General features: G+C 43.1%; 1 protein-coding gene across 3 annotated transcripts in view; it reads left to right on the top strand.

Moving 5' to 3' along the window:
* ICE1 (interactor of little elongation complex ELL subunit 1) overlaps positions 1-22,541 on the top strand; it is a 1,011,762-nt gene that overhangs the window by 415,513 nt on the left and 573,708 nt on the right. For all 3 annotated transcript variants that reach the window (XM_078687642.1, XM_078687643.1, XM_078687644.1), the window contains one exon: positions 19,046-19,422. In XM_078687642.1, coding sequence (XP_078543768.1) covers positions 19,046-19,422 — 377 coding nt within the window. The remainder of the gene's footprint in view (positions 1-19,045; positions 19,423-22,541) is intronic.

Here is a 22,541-nt window from a genome sequence, read left to right as displayed (position 1 = left end):
GTTTTTTCCTGTTTACCCTTATCTTGAACCTGTTTTTCCTTCTACAATCTACACTAGGTGGTCAACATGTCGGCTAAGGAGAAGAAGGCTCTCTTCAAGGCTTGTGCCACCTGCTCCAAGAAGAGGCTGTATGTTGAGGACAAATATAAAGACTGTATTTATTGTTGGTATCCTGACCATAAGGCGACAGACTGAAAAATTTGTCGTACCTTCTCCACGAAGTCCTTGCGAGACCGTGAGGGGCGTCTGTTAACCTGGCTCCAGAGGCTTAAGTCAAGAAAAGATCCTGTCTCCAGGGACAGTGATGACGCTTCCTCTGCTGCTTCATCCAGGACGTCTCTAAAGAGGGGTAGGTCTTTTCATTCTACTTCTTCAGACGCCCCTTCTAAAGCCTTACAAAAGACTTCTCATAGGTCTGACAGGCGTAGTCCCATCAAATCTCCTCACCAAGGTGTAAAGGAGAGGGAAGGACTTGTCCCAGAAGTGGCACTGGAAAAGAAGGCGAGCTATCTGCCTTCTTCTCCTCCTCCTGAAAAGCTAAAGACTTTTAAGAAACCAGCTTCAGTCCCATCTGATGGAAAAGGTGAGAAAATAGTTAGCTCGTCGACCACAGCAACATCCATTCCGTCGACGACAACTTGATTCTGTCAGCATCTTTGTTGGCTCCGGGGACCTACTCGTCGACGAGAGTTTCCTCGTCCCCACCGGTAATTAAAGGATCAACATCGACAGCTACGACGACTACGCCAGGCTCGGACGTGATGTTTACTCTGTCGTCGACAGCCACACCAACGACTTCCACGTCAACGATGATTATGGTGGCTACGGCTACCACATCAACGGCTACATCGAAGGCTTCTCCCATGATTATGATGACTGTCTCGCCGACAATCCCGTCTATGGTTTCCTTTGCTTTCTCGACGGCTCAAACCTCGTTGACGATACAAAATGTGGCGATTACAATTCGGAGACGCCGCATTACACCGCAGATGACTTCTCCCAGGAAGTCGACACCTCTGCCTCCTGCTCTCCTTCTAGAAGAGTAGGTTTCTGATGAAGAGGATGGACATTACGGTGTTGCTGTTAGCCCATCACAGCTAAATGTGAAATGCCAGGACAAGGACTCGGAAGAGTACTATATGGGTCAGCAACACTATAACCCCCCATTAAGGTCTCAGGAGGATTATCAGCAGGAGATGGTCTGTATGCCATCCTCTCTCATCACAGACTTACAATTCATGCTACTAGATTACAGGCATAGATTTCTTACACATTCTCCGGCCCCGGATGCAGGGCAAGTACCAGCTACTCTGCTTGCTCATCCTGTTACACCCCAATTTCCAAAGAAAAACCAAAGGAAATGATGGACGGAGCGTTGACAATACAAGCACCCCAATTTCCTCCACAAACATCATTGCCTGGGTTTCCAGAACTGCAGCCAGAAATCCCTCTCCAGGATGATACATCTGACGATGACCAGGGGACCATAACTTGTTCCGGACCCGGACAGGGAGTGGGATGATTACATCATTCCGGATCCTGCTTCTGCTCCAGTGCTGGTGGATTCCCTCTGCAGATATTGGGGGTTTCCATAATCTAATGGAAAGGGCGTCTAAAAGATTCAACATGCCCATACCAACAGTGCAGTCAGAATGTTTCTTGTATGACTTTAAGTAGCCCTACAGAAAGTCATTCCGATCCATCCCAATAGTAGGTCACGTCTGGGATGAGGAGCTGAAAGTGATGAAGAAGCCAGCCACAGTAATACCTGTCCTTCCTCGTCTAGAGAAGAAATATCAGGCCCCCGACGATAGCCCAGCTTGTTTAGTCAGCCAACTTAAACTGGATTCAGTAATTTCTCAAGCAGCCCAGAGGAAATGTAAGAATCCGGCGTCCCCTCTCACTATACCTCCAGATAAAGTGGGCAGGTGTCTGGATAATGCCGGAAAGAGGTTCTCTTCTATGTCTAGCCTCCTTGTCAAGGCAGCCAACGCCTTAGCAATTCTTGGTTGGTATGAATGCCAGATGTGGTGCGATCTTTCCCCTTATCTGGACCAGTTGCCGGAGGAATCTAAGGTGGAAGCTAAGAAAATCCTCCAAGAGGGAGAGAGAACATCTTCTGAGATGATAGACTGTGCAATGGATATTGCCACAACGGCTTTCCGTTCCCTAGCGGGGGCTGCAGTCCTTTGTCGCCAAGGCTGGCTTTGTGCTACTTGGTTTCGGCCTGAAGTCCAAAGTAAGATCTTGGACCCTCCCTTTGATGGCGAGACGCTCTTTGGGAAACATATTGATGATGCGATTCAGGATATATAGAAGGATACGGAAACCGCAAAATCCCTGGGGACTTTAAAGTACCACAAGGTCTCCTTCCATGGGGCATGGGGTAGATGCCTCTCCTCCTACAGAGGCGGATTTCAACACCAGCGTTATTCCGCCTACTCTCAGGCCTCTCAATTATACCGGCCGCAATATACTCAATGGCAGGGTCAATCTTCTTCTTAGTCTCGTTTAACCTATAGAGGACGACAAGGGCACCAGGGGAGGAATTCCTCTAAGCGGCTTGTTGGCTCTTCTTACTGTTCCTTTGTCCCCTGTAACACCGGTGGTAAGCAGGATATCCCAATGCTTCCGAAGCTGGCAACTGATAACAGCAGATCGATGGGTTCTGAATATAGTAAAATTTGGCCATACTCTGGAATTCTAACATCAACTACCATCCAAGCCCCCTTGCGCCACCGAATCCAGACATCTTCATCTTCTACATCAAAAATCCCATCAACTACTCCTCAAAGGAGCGTTGGAACCAGTCCCTCTCTCTCAATGGGGAGAAGGTTTCTACTCCCGGTTCTTTCTAGCTCAAAAAAAGTAGAGAAACGGCACACTATTTTCGATCTGAGGGAGCTCAACACCTATCTCATCAAGCTCTCGTTTCGGATGGTCTCCTTACAGGACATTGTGCTGCTCCTCAATCCGGGAGATTACATGGCCACTCTGGACCTCGAGGACGCATACTTTCATGTCCCTATCCACCCAGCCCACAGAAAGTTCTTACGCTTCACAGTAACCAAGAGCCACTTTCAGTTCAAGGATCTGCCTTTAGGACTCCGATCCACACTGCAGATTTTCACAAAGGTGCTAGGCCCTGTGGTGGCATTTCTCCGGAAGCAGCAGCTCCAGGTATTCCCTTATCTGGACGACTGGTTGCTAAAAGCTCCGTCTCATCATGCAGCGGGGAAATCTGTCAAGACCTTCCCACAGCTCTTCAATCAATTGGAGCTTCAGCTCAACGCAGAAAAGTCGGTTCTGTGCCCATCCAGATCAGCCCGGTTCTTGGGGTCCATTCTGGACACATCTCACTGCAAAGCTTTCCCCTCAAGGGAAAGACAAGCAAAACATATAACCACGGTTTGTTGATTGCAATGAAAAGAGTCACTTTTAGTTCGCCTCTACAAGTCCCTCCTCGGGTCAATATCGTCCTGCATTCCTCTAATTCCTCATTGCAGGTTACGAATGCGCCCCCTCCAGGAGCAACTGGACGTGCAGTGGTGCCAGGCAGACGGCTCTTTCGAGGACAAGATCCTAGTCACTCAGCCTATGAGAGAGGCGGCAGCATGGTGGACGAACAAGGACATCATCTCCCAGGGTCTCACCTTCAGAGTCAACCCCAGATCCTCAAATAATTACAACAGACGCCTCACTGGAAGGCTGGGGAGCGGTCTTACAAAACCTTCAAGTAAGCGGCCGCTGGCTGTCACATCAATCTGTTGGAGCTCAGGGCGATTTGTCCCGCCTTGCAGGCCTTCCTTCTGCTGATACGACAGTCATCCGCCCTGGTCCGAACGGACAACACGACGGCCATGTACTACGTAAACAAGCAAAGGGGTACAAGATCTTGTCGGTTATCGAAAGAGGCTCAGGCGATTTGGGAATAGGCAATGCAACAGGAGATATCGTTATCAGTGGAGCATCTTCCAGGTATCCTCAACAAAACAGCGCACACGCTCAGTTGCCTGAAATCTGTAAGCCAGGAGTGGGAGTTGGATCACTCCACTCTGGAGGCGATTTTCCGACTCTGGGGCACTCCGCCCATTGACCTCTTTGCCACTCCGGAGAACAAAAAATGCCAACTCTACGCAAGCAAAACTAGAGACCGTGGAAAACCACTGTCTACGTGAAGCACAGCTAAGGACTAATGAAGTCTCGAAGATTTTAGACAAACTCAAAAATCATTAAATGTGCTGTTTATAAGTCCTTATCAGTGGTAAATGTATTCCTTTGTAGGAAGCAAAATAGTAAAACTTGATACAGTACAGAATTATTGTCATTCGCAACAGTTCGTCGTATCAAAAACAATTTAACACAATAGCACTTGTACATAAACATAAACCAATATGCAGCTTATGTTGCAGAAAAAAACAGTATAAACTTCAATCCTGTTGCATTTTGGGTTCTGACTGAACCCTTCTTGAGGGATATACAATATGCAAATTATAAGCAGTTCTCCAAAACAATGGTGTCCTCCTCACGGATCTAAAACACAATGTTCAGAATTACAGTCAGAAGACAATGAAATGTATCATAAAAACATATATGAAATATGATAACATGAAAGAATGCTAGTAGGATTTGCACTCTGAGTTTAATGAAGGGAGGATAGTAAAACAACTAAAATGCCCACGTGGCTTGTAGTATGATGCTTGAGAACAGACTCAACCTGTGCTCACTGCAGTGTATGAAAACATAGGTGGACAGTGTCAGCCCCACCTTGTGATATTCCAAAATAGCGAATCAAAAGCTGTGCCACGCATAACAGTTTCAACAGTAAAAAGAAAATGACATAAGGTGCCCAAAAATACTTTGCAACCTCATGCTTTCCCTGTGCTCATAAAAGTCCAAACCATACATTCACAGCTTACCCTATCCGAATGTCAGAATCATGAGGATTCTCAACGCAATGCGAGACTGAAAATGACACGAGTATTAATGGTAAATCTTATTAAATGTCCGGTGACCTCGTATTCATTGCTCTATTCTCCTAATATGAACCGCATCTTACCCGAATCAAATGTGGAGTCTCGCTGATGCTTCGTGATCAGGCTACCCGAAGAGTTAGATTAATGCTGCGAAATAAACAAAAAAAACGGATTAACACTGTGCTGACCGAGACAGCTTTCCAAACGCCGAAATAGAATAACGCAATCCACAACACTCACCAAAGTAAGGAACCGCAAGGCGGCAATCTCGTAAACAGGTTGATGTGATGCGCATACGTGATCGAGCACGCTACACCCTATTCTAGGATGCAATCTGTATTTAAAGGACCAGACTACCAATGCAAGACTCGGGTCGTGCTTGTAATCATGTGATGCCTAAAACTTTATAAGTCCGAGTAAACACAATCATAGGGTTAAACAAACAATGTTACGCTCGTGACCTTGGTAACCTGCGCTGCAGAACTCATATGCTCATGCGTGAACACAAATGAGGTCAAGACATCCTGCAAGAAGGCATTATCACCACATGAAACAAACTCAACGTCCTGTGACAAAGGCACACTAGAAGAGTGTGCTCATATCTCCCTAGACAATTAACTCAAGCCAAGCAGCATTAGTAACAGAAATGCTCCTTCCAAAGGAAACTAAAACAGTAAAGATTGTAAACCCATTGCACCTACTGTAGCAAAAAGCATTCCCTGTGTGAACTGCATGATATACATGCAAATATGTTATGTAATACTCTAGGAATCAAGGAGTGCAAATCCTGTACAAAGACCAGCTGTAGTATATGGTGTAAACTTGTGCCTCATGATGAATTACAAGAAACATAATAGCTCATAATTGTCGTTGAGCCCCCTGGAATTACTGTGCCCAAAAGCTTAATCCAATGTGTTTCTCTTTGCCCTAAAGCAGTGTTTAGATCAACTCTATACTTTGAAATAATACGTTCAAGAATAGTAAATCTTAACTGTGGGATTGTGTGAGAGGCCTCTATCCAATGTGCAACTAGAGAAGAATTAGTGTTTTTGTTGCGGATCCTACTCTTATGCTCTACTATGCGTGTCTTAATTTTGCGGCTGGTACTACCTACATACACTAGTCCGCAAGGGCTCTTAATGGCCTAAATAACCGCCTCAGTGTTGCAATCAGATGTGTGAAAAAGTCTCATTTTTGACCTGTGTGTAGGTGTGAGAAAGTATCTCCCAAGATTACGTTGCCACATTGTCTGCATTGTAGCACTTTTAATTGTAGCACTTTTTTATGCCCTTAAGTGCCTGTTTTTCAGTGACATTAGTCGGCTTTAGTAGTTACCGTAAATTTTTAGGTCTGTTATGTGGGAACAAAGGTAAACCTTGGAATAACCCAGCAAAGTCCGTTTCGTGTTCAGTGATTTCCCACCGCTTTCTGATGATGGCCTTAATTTGTGATGCTAATGCTGAATATTTAAGTACAAACACTTCCCGATTTTTAGACTGTTTTTGACTGGCTTCAGCAAATCCTCTCTACACAAGCAGGCATCACCATCCGGGATCGTTGGGGAATGCACCTTTGTTTACGCTTTTCCTCCGTTCCTACTGATTCCCAGACTTCTCCGGAAGCTCAAGGCGGAACCCTGCAAAATGATTTTGGTGGCCCCAGCGTGGCCCCGCCAGTTTTGGTTTACGGAGCTTCTTCTCCTCTTCCTGGACCGTCCAGTTCATCTGCAGCCGATTCCTTCCCTGCTGACTATGTCCCAGGGCCAAGTTGTGCACCCGGATCCGAGATCTCGTCAGTTATCAGCGTGGCTCCTGAGCTCAGAGAATTTCTAGATCTAAATATCTCGTCAGAATGTAGAGCGGTACTTTCTCAGGCTCGAGCCCCAAGTACAAATAAAACATCCCACCTGAAGTGGAAACGTTTCTGCCTTTGGTGCCGACAAGAAAACATGCATCCCTACTCCTCTGCACCTCATGAAATTCTGCTGTACATTCTTGCATTGACAAAATCAGGTTTAGCTCATTCATCCATCAAAGTACACCTTGCGGCCATTTCTAGATTCAGACGAACTTCCTCCGGTCCTTCCCTCTGATCGGCAAGAACTGTGAAGCAATTTCTTAAAGGACTTTTTACGGCTTTCCCTCCAGTCAAGCCCCCACCGCCTCTGTGGCAGCTTAACTTGGTTCTAGCTCAGCTCATGAGGCATCCTTTTGAACCTATTCATAGGGCGGACCTTACATTTTTATTGCCTTTCTTTTCTTACCTTTTCTTTTTGAATTCTTCCTTGTTACATTCCTTCTTTCTCTCCTTTCTTTCATTTTTCCCTTCTTTCCTTTCTCTTTTTCCTTCTTTTTTTTTGCCATCATTCCCTTTTCTTCCCTTTTTCCCTTCTCTCTTTCCATTTTCCCTTTATTTTTTCTATTTTCCTCCCATCTTTCTCTTTTGCTTTTTATTCTTGATTTCATCTTTTCTTTTTCCTTTTTTCTTTCTTCCTTGGTGTTGGAATCCTTTTTGCATCTTTATTTTTTGCCTCCTTTACTTTTTCCTCCTTTCATTTAGTCATTTTTTTGCCTACTTTCCTTCTTACTGCCTTTTTGCTTTCTTTCTTTGTTTATTTCTACTTTCTATCCCTTTTCTTTTTTGCTTTCTTTCCTTCTTTGTTTTCCCCTTTTTTCTTCCTTTCCATTCCAGAGTTTTTATATAGCGCAAACTCGACCAGAAGGTGTCTGGTAGCAGAGCACTTTATTTGAGCACCAGTTGACTTACACAAGGTCACATTAATTTGTGTTAGGCACGGGGATATTCAGTGATTTGCCCAGAATCACAGGATGTTGAGTGGCGTTGCAGAGACTCGAACCTGGCCCTTAAAATAAAACGCTTTACCTGCAATGGGGCGGAGGTATCTAGGTTTCCTGTATTCACATACCTGGGCGTCATTTTTGACGAAAGGGGCACCTGGGGACCCCAACTAAAAGCTAAAGCCACTGCTGTTACTAGATCAACTTCAGCCCTATTGGGCTTTGCAAGACGTTTGGGTCACGTCCCATTGAAGCTTTGTTAACAGTGTATAAGTCCAAATGTTTGTCTATAGCACTGTATGGCGCCTCATTGTGTTTTTTTTTACCCCAAGGTAAATTGCAGATTACAGAGAATAAATTTCTCAGATCCCTATTAGCGGTCCCCCAATCCACTCCAGTATTTTTGGTGCACTCTGAGCTAGGACTCGGTTACATCACCGATCAGTTACACTTGGCCCCACTGATCTGCTGGGTCAAAGCCTGGCTTAACACTGAGATTACACTGAACCACACCATTTTAAAAGATTGTATGGCATTAGATATGGCAAACAAAATTCCTTGGTTAGTATATATTAAAGACACTCTGTGTAAATTGGGACGGCCTGAATTATACGCATCACCAAATTTGTTGCAGAAGGGTGATGTAAACTGGATTAAGGACAACTCTCTGGGATTAGCTGTGCAAGAACGGGAGGCAGTAGAGGTGTTAAAACCATGTGTCAGAGCGAATTATATGCTTCTGACCACTCCGCTTATCGAACCCTACTTAAAGATCGTTACTCTCCTGTTCCATCGTCACCTTCTTGTCAGATTTAGATTCAATATTATCCAGTTCTCCCTGGGTCATTTCCCAGTATGGGGAAAATCAGATCTGTTCATTCCCTGCAGTTGTGATAACTTTTCTGATCAATCCGTAATGCACTTCATCATGTTCTGTGACCATTATGCTGTTATCAGAAAACAGTTTCTGTTACCACTGCTGAGAGAGGCGGGTTTTACACAAGCACGGCCTGCACTCATGTATTTACAACTGTTGGGCAGCACCCGGGTAATATTTGGGGTTGCCTGCTTCTTGGTTGCAGCTATGCGTATTAAGGCTAAAAGACTGATGGTGAACGTCTCTGAGGGTTGATTCTATTTTAGCTATTATTTTATTCTCCTGTGTATGGTGTTATTTATCCATTCTTAATGTATATTTATGATGATGAATTGGTTCAAACTGTTTTTAACTTTGGAACAATGTATCACAATTGCTTTTATGATTTTAATTAATCGAATAAAGTATGACATGACATGACTCGAACCTGGTTCCCCAGATTTGAGGTTGGCTGCCCTAGCCGTTTCTTTCCTTCTTTATAGCTTTCTTTCATTTGTTCTGCTTTCTTATCTTCTACCATCTTTATGCCTTCTTTTATATTTCCCTTTTTGTATCTACTTTTCCTTTTTACCTCCCCCAATCCTTCCTTTTTTTTTTGCTCACCTTCCTTCCTTTTTTCCTCTTCCTTATTTTCTCCCCTTCTTTAATGCCTTCTTTCTAAAAGGTGAGGCTAGTAGCCAATGCTAGACCAATAGCTTTTTTAGGTCTCAGTTAGCCAAGACTTTTTGATTGTACTAAAAGTATGTGTAGCATTGTTACTTGTGAATGACTCAGTCAACAGACTAATGGATAAAGTCTGGCTGAAACCTTTATATGTTTTTTCCCACCTACTCAAGCATGCAGCAAGAGGCAATCTTAGCTCACTTCAGACACTAACTCACTTCACTAAAAGTTACAGCATGTTGTCCTTTCACAAGGAGCAAAACCGCACAACAAGTAGTTCCTTTCAGTGCTAGATGTACCATGGTAATTTGTACTTTTTTTTAGATCAGAAAAACAGTTTTGTCTTTAGCCTATGTTTTTTTCTTGTTTTCGATTTACTGAGGGCCTGGCAGCTTCACAAACAATACGGTTTTGCAGAAACCATGATTAAAAAATTCCCAAAAGACTGGCAGCCACCGCCAGACCCACTGGCTTTACCATTGCTTGTTTTATGTGTTACTCTGGCCAAATCACAGACAGTCCTGCTGGGATGGGTTTGTGTCCTGACGCAGTAGAACAAAATCACCTTTTTTGCTTATTTAATGTGTGTATACAAAGTGAATCAGGTGCTGTTTGTTTCAAAGTGAAGTCTGGAGGGAAAGGGAAATGAGAGCAGCAAGGACATGAATGACGAGGGAAGACAGTGGCACTTATCAATAATGAATTTCATGGAGCAACATACAAACTTAGAAGTGGCATACATTTGATGGACAAAATGGGGTACCTCATCTGACATTTACCCAAGCACTCATATGCACTCTTTGCGTAAACGCAGGGGAAAAAGGGTGCCAGTTACGGCCCACTACAAAGATCTATCAGTGATTGCTATTAGGCAGGCTCCCCACTGAGGTTCAAGTGAAAAGGCCTGTTCCTATTAATAAAATTACCTGCTAACAACTTTTAATATTGTCATAGCATTGTAGAGTAGTAGGTATACATGGTAAAAACTATAAATTAGTGGACCTTAACAGATTACATTCTCTAGGCTTGGAGACTACCTCTTGACCCCTCTTCCTCAATGCCACTCCTCGGCCCCCTCAACCTCTCTACCTCAACGGCACACCTCTGACGCTCAGCAGAACTGTAAAGTTTCTTCTTGAACTTTTTCTGTATTTTCCTACCATGCCTTTGTCCTGTATTTTGTCTCCTCTTCATCATGTTGTAAAGCGCTCCGATACCCTCGGGTCTGGCTAGCGCTATAGAAAACCTCTAAATAAATAAATTACAGCACTCTGTTGCTCAGCATCACACCCATATCATGTAGAGCTGTGTCCAGGGCCTCCTTCACAAGAACACACACAAGTCTATCTAGCACCATATATGTTTCCCTCTACAAAATTGCAGCATTAAAAATGCATACAACTTTTCATTCCTACAATGGGTTTACAGTTTAATATGAACTAAAATATTTTTGAGACAGTTTTCTTATCAAAGCTGACTACCTAGGCTAGAACGCTTCACGCTTTGGCAAGAGTTCGGGACCTAAATTGAGAAGCCATGTTGCTTAGTTTTGTGACCATATGCCCATGTCGAACCTTCATGGCAACGTGTTGTTGCAGTACTTTGGACTGCCGACATTGGATTTTCCGTGCACACAGGTGATTCTAGAACCCTGCGATTGACCCCCTTGAATAAAAGATAGGAAAACGTAAGAAATATTTGGCGTTTGTCGACATAGTAGGTGGCTTGCCACCGTGAAGTTCAAGTTTGTTTCCCCCTATTTCTGTCGCCCTGTCCTGAGGAGGCCTAATTCTTTGGAAGGCCGAAACGCGACCGCGTCGACACTTTCCCTTTGGAGGAGTCCTGTTATTCTCAATTTATTTGACACTTTCCCTTTGGAGGAGTCCTGTTATTCTCAATTTATTTGTGAAAGATACTTCACTGGACACATGTGAAGAGTGGGGTTCCACAAAGTTCTCGTTTGGAACCGGTGTGTTTGACTACCTCCCAGTGTACCACCTAGATTCAATAGGAGGACACTTTTTGTAGTACTGTTCTATAGGGTGTAAGATAGGAAGTACTTAATAGAGATATATATATACAAATTAAACCCTCCCCTTTTCTGTCATATATTGTTTTTGTTATATGTTTTTGCTGTATAAAGTGTACATGTTGTTCCATTGTATATATTTGTTGTATATAGGTTTGTACATAGGTAGGCTTATTTGTTGCGTATAATGTATACATTTTTGAGAGGATTTTGTGCTTGTGTTTTGTGATATATATAAAAGAAATGAAAAAAGTATAATTTGAACAGATTACAAAAAATAAAAAGTGTAATCTTATCCTCCCGTGGGTGTGATGATATTAGAAAACATTCGAATAATTCCGCAGTGGACGTTAGTCACAGGACCAATAGGAGAATTTATTGTCATCTATTGTGAAAATTTGTCCATATCTGTTCCTCCTTTTGCCAACTTTCCTTTTGCTATACATATGCCCATCAAAGTTACAAAGACAAGCTATCACAAGTGACCATTACCACAGATGTTTGAGATGACAGTCCAAATAGTATGTGCTGCTCGCCAGAGAAGTCATCACATCGATATTTTGGAGCTGCTTGCGATCTAGCAGGGGCTAAAAGCCTTCCTATCATACATTCACCACAAGGGAGTCCTCATAAAGATGGACAGTATGACAGCAATATATTGCCTACTGAAACAGGGGGGTACTCACTTTCTTCTACTATCTTAGCTAGCATATAACATATGGAAATGGACAATACAATATCACATTCAACTCCTGGCAGAAGATCTCCCAGGAGTAGGCACCAACTTTGCGAACCTCTTAAGCAGGACTTGGCAACAAGTCCACAAGTGTGAACTCCATCCACAAGTCCTTCAGCAGTACTTCCAAGTTTGGGGAATGCCAAATAGATGTCTTCGCAACAGCAGAAAATTTAAATTGCCAACACTTTGCCTCCAGGTTTTATCTCCCACAGTCAGAGGGCAATGCAGTATGGATGAATTTGTCAGGAATATTTGCCTAGGCTTTTCAGCCTCTCCAACTACTTCCATAAGTGGTGAGGAATCTGGCAAATCTCTCTCTCATCGTCAATCTAGCAGATCCCACATGGGCACGACAACCATGGTTCGACACCCTACTAAAGTTGTCAGTAATTCTTATAAGATGCTCCCCAACAGGTAGGACCTTTTCACTCAAAACTACAGAACAATCGGACTCAGATACCAGACAACTCACTCTTGCTATCTGGCTCCTGAAGTCCTAGAGGTCTGGTGCCTAAGCCTGCCTTCAGATTGTATGGACATCCTTAAAGAGGCGATGCAACCTACCACTAAGACCTGCTTTGCAGCTCAGTGGAAAATGTTTGCTATTGTACTGACAGCACATTGACCCTATCCGCCCTAAAGTACAAACTTTATTATGTTACCTACTACATCTTCAAAGGTCGGGTCTAGCTTACATGTCTACACATCTTCATCTTGCAGCCATTGCTGCAGCCCTACAAAATAGGGAACACCATTCATTGTTGAGAATGCCACTTGTCAAAGCTTTCATGGGAGATTTGAAAAGGTAACCCCTCCAAGTACATAGTCAGCTCCAGTATGGAATCTCAGTGTGGTATTAACTAGACTCACAGGTCCCCCTTTTAAGTCCTTACATTACTGTCCACTTCAGTACATTTCGTGGAAAGTTGCTTTTCTAGTGGCAATTACCTCGTTCAGAAAAGTTAATGAAATACAAGGTGCTTCTGTGGCTTTATTAGATAATATTCCTTTGGTTGACATTTGCAGAGCTACTCGGTCAACTACACACACACACACACTTACCAAATACTATTGTGTGGATGTCCATGCATGCCAACAGGCATGTGTGGAATAAGATGTACTCAGACCTTTATTTCAAACATCTGCAGCACCCAGGGACTAGCCATCGCTAGGAGAGAACTGCTTAACATCCCATGCACAGCATTTGTATCTACAGCCACACATGTTACAAATAGATTGTTAACTTAAAAGCATCTCTTCGTTCGTTCCATATGGTGCTGTAGCACCTTCCCACCTCCTAGGAAGTCATTGTTTGTTGCAGATACTAGTCAAATATTTCATATATTTATTTTCTTGACTGTCACGTTATATGGTCATCACTGGATGTTTTTAGCTCCAATACACCTGCACCAGATGTACAAAAAACAATCTGATGGCGGAGCCGATGACCACATGCATTGACTTGAAAATGAGTATGCATAGGACCTTGTGACTCAAAGAAAACAAGCTGTAAATATCTGAGGCCAATACTAGATGGCAGGTGTGTGCACAGCATGTGAATCTACTGCACTAAATATAACAAAGAGATGCTTACAATGTAATAACATAATCCAAATATTGTTTGAGAAAAATAGGCAGTTGTTTGATGAGAAACTACATTCATATTATTACCTGAGCAGGCTTTTAGAAGGTGTTACTCCTCGAAGTGTGAACAATGTACATGTAAAAGTGCCTCATCCACATACTTAAATAAGCAGGTGTTTTATCAGAAGTTCTATCCAGAATTGTAGCTTATAACTCTGGCTGCGTTAACCCATTAGCCTTTAGCTATGCCTGCCTCATGATAAGTAATGTGCTTAATTTATACTTCAACCATGTTGCTCTGGCTTTTTTTGATGTCTGGTTGTAAGCTAGGTGTTTTTCGTACACCCGGGTCTCATGTATCTTCACTCCGCAAGTAAGTGTTAACTGGTAGGGTATCTTGAAATTGGTCCACGTAATCCAAAATTGTATTGTTCAAGGCATGTGTGCTCTAGATACACATGCTTTGCAGACTCCCGCCATCTAGTGTTGCGTCTGGATGTTTGCAAGTTGTTTTTTATTCTAAAAAGTTTTTGCAGTCACGAGGTAAGGTTACTCCTCCGTTCGGTGATAGCGCGTATGGGCATCAACTCCATTGTTAGGTTGTTTTTTTCCGCCATTGGGCTCCGACGTGTATTGCTGCACTTCGATTCAAAACTGTCCATCGGGATCCCTTTGGTTCCCAATTCACTCTACCCTCGTCGATATTGTTTTCGATCGCGTCACCATCTTCTGCATGTAGAAGAACTTCTGAAAACTTTGATTATCCATAAAACTTTGAACGTTGTCTTTGGGCCTAGATCTTCTCCGGTTTCCATTAGAAGATTCTGCATCCAGTCTTTCGCCGATAGAACGGACACTATTCCAATTATGTCCTAGGTGCCATTCTAAATACCAGTGCACCGATCTTCATAAGGTCTGTAACCTTTGTCTCTCCACAGAGCATAAAGAGGAAGACTGCGACGTATGTAGGTTGTTCCGTTCTAAAAAGACTCTCGGAGACCGTCACGCTTGACTCCGAGACATGCAGCAACAGTCTATCGAAGTAACTCCTGATATCATCAGCAAAGAGGCCAAACAAGAAAAGATGGAGGCGTCTGCGACAGAAGAGGAAGAGGCCTTGGCAACAGAAGAGGAATAAGCCTTTTTCGTTCAGGACTCGGATTCGGAGTTGGAGATCAAATTTGAGGCCCACCACGTACCGTCTGGACAGGATGCGTGAGTACCAAAGCCCCTTTGCCCATGAAACCTACTCCATTCAAGCCAAAGGCTGCTGGGCCACCACTGTCATCAGACCATGGTTGGCACTGAGACTCTGATTCCAACGCTTCCCCTTCCGTCTCGGCGCTGAAACAGAATGTCAAGCCTTGCAGTTGGGGATTGAACCGGGATGATACCTCCTTGATTCTGAAACATTCAGCATCGAAAGATAAAATAGACAAAGCCAGCTCGGGACCGAAAGACAAAGATGCTCCTTTGAAGCCTCTGGAGCCGATTCTGGAGAAAATGCAGCACAAGCTGGATCCTAAATAGAAGATAATCCACATTAACCTGAAAACTGGACACACTACCACTACACCAGTGGGTACCACCTCCAAAAAGGAAGATAGACAATGATTATAGAATACCTCTGAAGAAGAAAATAGACATAGCCACTAATCGTATTAATATTCCTCTAACCACTCCACTCTCTTCACCACCACCTGTCATACCACCATTAGACCCATTGCACATTACACCTTCAGAGACTCCAAACATAGATCCAGATATATTTCATAATCAAGACGATGATGATCAGCTACCTGACTCATGGGAGGACGATAACATTGATCCACCGGGAGACACAGATCCTAATTTGTATCCAGCCAAACCTTCTCCTCCTGATGATAACACATATCTAGAGTTAATTGCCAGAGCAGCCACTTATCATGGGGTCACTTTACATAAAAAACATCTAGAAGACTATTTCCTTTTTGAAACTCTAGGAAATGCACACAGAACATTTCTGGCGTTGACCATGTTAAAGGGCATGATGAGGCATGCCGACAAAATCTTTAAAGATCCTGTTGGGTCATGTATCCTCACACCTAGAATAGAAAAAAAAATATAAAGCTCCTCCATCTGACCCTGCATTTATTAAGGTCAGTTGCCTTTGAATTCGTTGGTGGTTTCAAACGCACGTAAAAGAGCACCTCCTCCTGATAAGGAATCAAAGTTAATAGATGCCTCTAGAAAGAGAGTAGCTGCTCAAGCAGGCAATCATTGGAGAATAGCCAACACTCAAGGGCTGTGAGCTAGGTATGATAGGGCACATTGGGGATGAAATAGAAGAATTATTACAATATTTTTTAGAAGAATACAAGAAAAAAGGCCAAGTAATAGTACAAGAAGGCAAGCTTCTTTCTAATTCATCCATTAGATGTGTTTTAGATGCTGCAGATACTGCAGCTAGAGGGTTCAATACCAGCATGTTACTAAGAAGGCCTGCATGGCTCAGAATTTCTGGTTTTAAACCAGAGGTTCAACAGACTCTTCTTAATGCACCATTCGACAAAGAACACCTTTTCGGACCTCCGATAGACCAATCACAAGAAAAGATGAAAAAGGACACAGAAGTGATGAAAATAATTGGTGCCCTTCAGTCTCCAACAAATAGAGGTTCATTTTGTTGCTCCTTCTACAGAGGGGGCTTCAAGAATAACACCACAGATGCTGCCACATCTTCATACAAAACACAAACTCCGTCTACTTCCTTTAAGAGGATTTTATAGAGGTGGATACAGAGGTAACAACTTCAAGGCAGAGGTAGATGTACATCACGTACCCCACCCACTAATAACAAACAGTGACTTGATATCAGCTCCCTCCAAACATTAATCACCTGTAGGGGGAAGAGTACATCAGTTTCTATCCAATTGGCAGCCAATAACAACAGACAAATGGACAGGAAGTACAAGCTCTTCTAACAAAAGGAGCTATAGAACGTTTCCCATTACAATAACAAGGAACAGGAGAATATTCACTATAATTCCTAATTCCCAAAAAAAGACTGTCCCTATAGACCAATATTGGATCGCAGACCACTAAACGTGTACATAGTGTCAGAACGCTTCCACATGGTCACTCTGCAACAAGTACTTCCACTTTTGCATTAAGGCGACTTTGTCAGCTCTAGACTTAAAGGACTCATACTTTCATATATCCATTCACCCAGTACATTACAAATACCTCAGATTTGTGATAGGGAAAAATCATTCTCAAAGTGCCTCCGTTTGGAGTAACAACTGCACCCACAGTGTTCATCAAGTGTACATTGATAGGTCAAATGATTTTCGCAGAACAAAACAACTTTTTGGTGCATTTTCTCCACCTCATAAAGGGAAGCCCATCTCAAAATCCAGCATTTCGAGATGGATTGTCAAATGTATTCAATCTTGCTATATCAAAGCTAGAAGAACTTTAACAGTACATCCTAGAGCACTTTCTACTCACAAAATAGGAGCTTCTGTAGCCTTTTTAGGTAACATTCCCATAGCTGACATATGTAAGGCAGTTACATGGTCTGCACCACACACATTTACATAACATTATTGTGTAGATGTGTTAGCACGTCGACAGGCTAATGTCTAACAGGCAGTGCTAAAGATACTCTTTCAAACAACTGCAGCACCCACTGGTTAGCCACCGCTTTTGGAGGGTACTGCTATACAATCTATGCCAAGCATGTGTTTCTACAGCATCCATGCCTCGAACTGATGATGTTACTTATCCTGTAGGGATCTTGACATGTAGAGCTGTAGATTAACATGCGCCCTCTCTCCTCCCCGGACACCTATGGATGTTGCAGTTCTTATTATTCACATTATACACGAATGGACATCTCTATACTATACTTATTCCATTCTCACCCTCTTGTAGGAAAACAATCTAACAGTGGAGTTGTGCACACTATTACAGAAAGGAGGAGTCACCTTACCTCGTGACTGCAAAGACTTCTTAGAACAAAAAACAACTTGCAAACATCTCGACCCAACACTAGATGGCGGGAGTATGCAAAGAATGTGAATCTACAGCTCTACATGCCAAGTACAGATGCTTAGAGGGTAAGTAACATAACCCTTATGTGGCTAGAATGGCAATTGTATTGGATGCTGAAGTGGCCCAAGAGCTATTGCTGCTACTGTTTACCACGCTCATTGTGTCTGTTACTCACTGAATTCAGCAGCATTGAGAAAGTAGAAGTGCTGTTTAGGGGCTTGCACTTTACTGACCTAGAGACATTAGAATCAGGCTTGGATTGGGTTTTTCATAAAAAGGAGCTCTTTTTGGGTACTGTAGTTTTTTCCTGGTCTATTCTCCAGAAAGAAACCAGCTTTTAAAATGCTAACTAGAATTGTAGTTGAAAGAGTAAACCCAGACAGTATGCAGCTAGCTGTTCAGACAGCTTTCTTCCAAGATTATATCCATAAACAAATATCATTCATCTGCTGATCTCTATGTATTTGGCACATGGTTAATGCTGCTTTAATGGGCATTTTGTAGCAAGAAAGGTGGTTTCTGCCCTACATCATGTTTGATAATTCCTTCCACCCAATGCCAGTCTTTCCCACAACTACAATCACCTTGATGACCTGTATATTGCCAACAATGATGCCTTCTCCCAGATAACTCTGTAGAGAGGGTTTCTAAATGTATTTCTTGGCGATATGTTTCATAAATGTATAGATGTAGCGGAAGTAGCACTTTAGATCCCAGTACTTCTCATTACCTCCTCAGGAGGAAATATCCTGTTTAAGCCTAATGTCTTTTCAAGGCAAACATTTTTTTAAATATTTTTCTTTAAGGAACCCTTCACAAATATGCCACATATGTGTATCATGCTCATTAGTTCTAAATAATAGTTTCAAGGTAGGGCTGCTCCTGAAAGGAGTCCTTACTTCTGTAGGTGTCAGGATTTTTTTGGCCTTCTTTATACAGTTTTTTGTCTGTAATAGTACAAGACCTTAAAGAAGAATGAAGCAGTCGTACGAATTCCGGAGAGGCACCCATTAAAAGCGAACAGTAAAACATCAAGAAATAGTTTCCCTATTGCAGATTGGCGGTACAGGAAAGAAGTAAAAAATATGATTTCTCAGAAGTAAGAATGACAATGTATTTGCTGAGTTGAATCCTAGACATTGCTGCTGTTAGAGGAGTCATAGTGACTCAGAATTGTCAGTGTTCATTGTTTATATTTTTCCCAGTTTATTCACTGTGCAGAAATGTATTGCAGACCTAGTCAGTGTAAAGTTCGGAAAACATAATACAGAAATCAAATGCAGTTATGAAAATAATTTTAAAAACTCACAGAACTAGTAATGTTCCTTGAAACTGCTTTTACAGAACAAGCTCCAAAGAAGCGCCGGAGATCCAGGAAGTCTTCTGATTACATTTTGCCACCTAGCCACAGCAGTTTATTGGAAACATCAGAGATGCATTCTTCTGAGAGACTAACTGGAAGGGACAATGAATATGAAGAAACCTCTCATAATGAGAAAAATAAAAGCTTTGAAGATCATGCACAGGATGGTGACAGTGCTTTTTATGAGGACAAAGCCACTGACACTTCTTTACAGAAAGACTTTGCATGCAGCAGTTTACATTGTTCAGATGAGGATGATGATGATGAACTTGGTGAAAAATTGCGTTTTGTTCTAAATTGGGCCAGACCCTTACCACCTCTTCTGTCTCCAGTACAGTTATCACCTTCACGTACACAGGTATGGTTTACATTTGATTACACTCGTACTTCCTAGTTTCTCAAGATTATTGCAACTCTCCACAGAAGGCAATTGCTAAAGCCCGAAATAGTAGGTAGCCTAAACAAAAATGAGGGTTACTAAATGGAAACGTAGGAAATGAAATCTAGATACTAATACTTGTATTAATACCCTTAGTAATGCTCTAATCAAAGCTACTGTTCCTGCCTTTATCTATGACTGTAATATTAACTCACTGAGAAGATTTGTTTTTCAAGTTGAGAAAAGGAAAATAATACTTCACTGTGTCAGGCCTTTATTCATTAGTTTAACTTCGTTTTTTTGCTGAGAATTCCCCAGTCTTTCTAAGTAGAGTTGACCTGATAAGTTCTTATATGTGGACTATTTTTCGCCCCCCAAAAATGGGTCTTCAGTATTATATTTTTCACAGATCTACATGTTTGGATCATTCACCGTCGTTGAAATGGGAGTCCCACTGTAAAACTTAAAAGCTGTAGCATGGTAAAAATAGCTTAGAAATAGGCAGAGAACATTCACTTTAGCAACTTATCGCGATCATTTAAAAAGAGCCAAACTCCAGCAATTCAGGCTGCAGCACTCTTTGAAACGCTCGCCTTAGAGGCTTCCTTCCCTCAGATTTTCTACTGTGCGTCGTGTAGAGGGAATCTCTCCTGAGCGCGTCGTGTAGAGTGAGTCTCTCCTGAGCCTTGCTCAGTTGAACTAGAAGTCTCGTCTGCTAGTCAGTCTTGGCGGTGTTAGAGTCCTGATTGGACTACAAACAAGCCTTGGTTGCTGCAAGCGGTTTGGTACCCGGGTCTGGGTGAAATGGACATTGCGCTCGATGCCTGCACATTGCAGGGAAGTGGCTTCTCCATTTCAAGGGAGATGCTGGCTAGTTGGCGAAGGGCTGGCAGCCCTCTGAGACATTTGGAGGATGCACAGCTCCAGGACAAGTTGTGTTGTTGCAATTGTCAGGACAGGAACAGGCAGGCACAGCACCTCCTGACATCTACGCCGCTCACTGAGGCATCTGCTGCGTTCAACGGCCTGCGGCCTCTGTTCTCCCGATCAGCCTGCGGAGAGAATACACGCTGACCTATGAACCGCTGGCAGAAATAGACCTCGCTGCACAGAAGAATCAGCGCCGCCAGCAGAGGAAGAAACCGTGTAGTAAATCCTCAATATTGGTAAGACGTTATGTTTCATAATCAGGTATGTCAGGACGTGGAGGGAAATACGCTAAAACAAGGAGTACTCAACCCTCTATGGCCATAACTGTGGCAGATACTCAGCCCTCCTCACAGAGGGAGCTGCTAGCTAAAGACAGGGCAAAACATCTGAGGGGCGCGGTGGTAAAGGGAAGGAAAAAGTGGAGAAAGTGGACAAATATGAGACAATTAAAAAAGCTCCACAGAAAACCCCCCGGGATTTGGTGGACTGTCAGCCACTATTTACCAATATGTTCGGTCCAGCTGGGGCAGTATTACGAAGGGCTCTGGAACAGTATAAAGGGGGTGAGGGTAAAACCGCTGCTGGTACGACATATACCCCTGTGGTGGAACCCGGACCTAAGTGCCAGTCAAACTTTGCCTTAGAACTGGCTCTGCTTGTAGAAGACTCTGTTCATACAAGCCCCATCCGAGTCCCCTAGAAGGAAGAGAAAATACTTAGACCGCCAGGAAATAACGAAAAACAATAGGCTCCTCGGGGATGGGGGGGTTGGATGCTGGAAACGATGTAGTAAACACCCCGCCACTTCGGGCTAGGTCTCCTGATACCCATGAGAAATTTTACTCCTTAACTGATGAATCTGAAGTATCAGATGCGACCATATCTGCCTCCAGTGAAGGAGAGGGGGCCAATTGGAATAGCAGTACGGGGTCGGAATAAGCCTCAAAGGCTCAAGCTCAAAAGAAATCCCTAACAAAGAAAGGAAGCAGGAAAAAAACCTACAGGAGACCTCTGACTGCGGCAGCGCCAGGGATGCTTCACAACTAACCTCTTTCACCAGATCAAACAATTAGATCAGTGGGGAATCTTAAGATGACAAGCAACGCAGAGAGCTCAGGGATTTTGAACCAGAATGATCCTGCCCTATCAATGGTATTGAAATCAATCAAGAGCTTCCAGGAGGAGGTGAAGATGGACAATCGGAGAGGACGTCTGGCCGCCAAAAAATGGCAAGGGGCCATCAGGAAAGTTGGCAAAACAAGTGTGGAAATAGCAGACAGAATGGCCTCTGTAGAAGCCCAGACTGAAAATCTGGAATAGGATGTAGTCACTCTAAAGGCACCGAGTGATACGCATGAGGGGATAGTGAAAGACTTGATGTGGAAAATGGAGGATCAAGAAAATAGGCAACACCGTAATAACCTTCGTTTTTCAGGCATCCCAGAGGGAATCGAAGGAAGTGACCCCAGAAAATACATGATCTCTCTTTTAAGAGGGGCTTTTCCAGAACTGAGTACCTGGGACTGGGACAAGGACATCCAGTGAGCGCACAGGTTCCCCCTAATGCTTTCAAAACGTCCTCGAAACACTTTTGAATGGTCACAGGTTATGCTCCTATATTTTGGATATTTCTTATTGCCACAGTCTCTTTATGACTTGGCTCGGCCAACAGCCAAGAAGGAATTTGAAGGAGTGAGCTTTTTCACTAGTCTGGATTTCGCTCACGCCACTGTGGAACGGAGGTGGAAACTCAGGCAGCTCTTTTACACTTTTCAGCAGGTTGGGGCAGAAGTTTACCTGTAGAACTCAGCTTGACTAAAAAAAAATTCCGGGGGAAGAGTCACAGCTTTATTTTGAAATTCAGGCACAAACATACTTAAAGGAGATTTCTGATAGATCTGAGAATGGGGTCTAATGGAAGACAGATTCAAACAAAGAGGCAACTGGGTTTTATTTGTTTTCATGGCTATGGTAGTTTTCAGGATTTTAAAGCTTAAGACTATGGCCTACGTAACAGAGTAGGGTGCTACGGTATGAATCACTGTTTGAGGGTGGCTGGGGAAGACTCGAGGAACAACGAGGTTACGATTACTTAGATGACATTGGTCGCCTCAGTTATAGGTGGGGGAAGGGGGCGCTGAGGGGGGGTTTCTGGCTGTCAGTAGGGG

Source organism: Lissotriton helveticus, chromosome 4_1, assembly GCF_964261635.1.
Source record: "Lissotriton helveticus chromosome 4_1, aLisHel1.1, whole genome shotgun sequence".
Classification (NCBI taxonomy): domain Eukaryota; kingdom Metazoa; phylum Chordata; class Amphibia; order Caudata; family Salamandridae; genus Lissotriton; species Lissotriton helveticus.
Note: the sequence above shows the minus strand (reverse complement) of the source record. Positions and strands in the feature narration are given on the sequence as shown.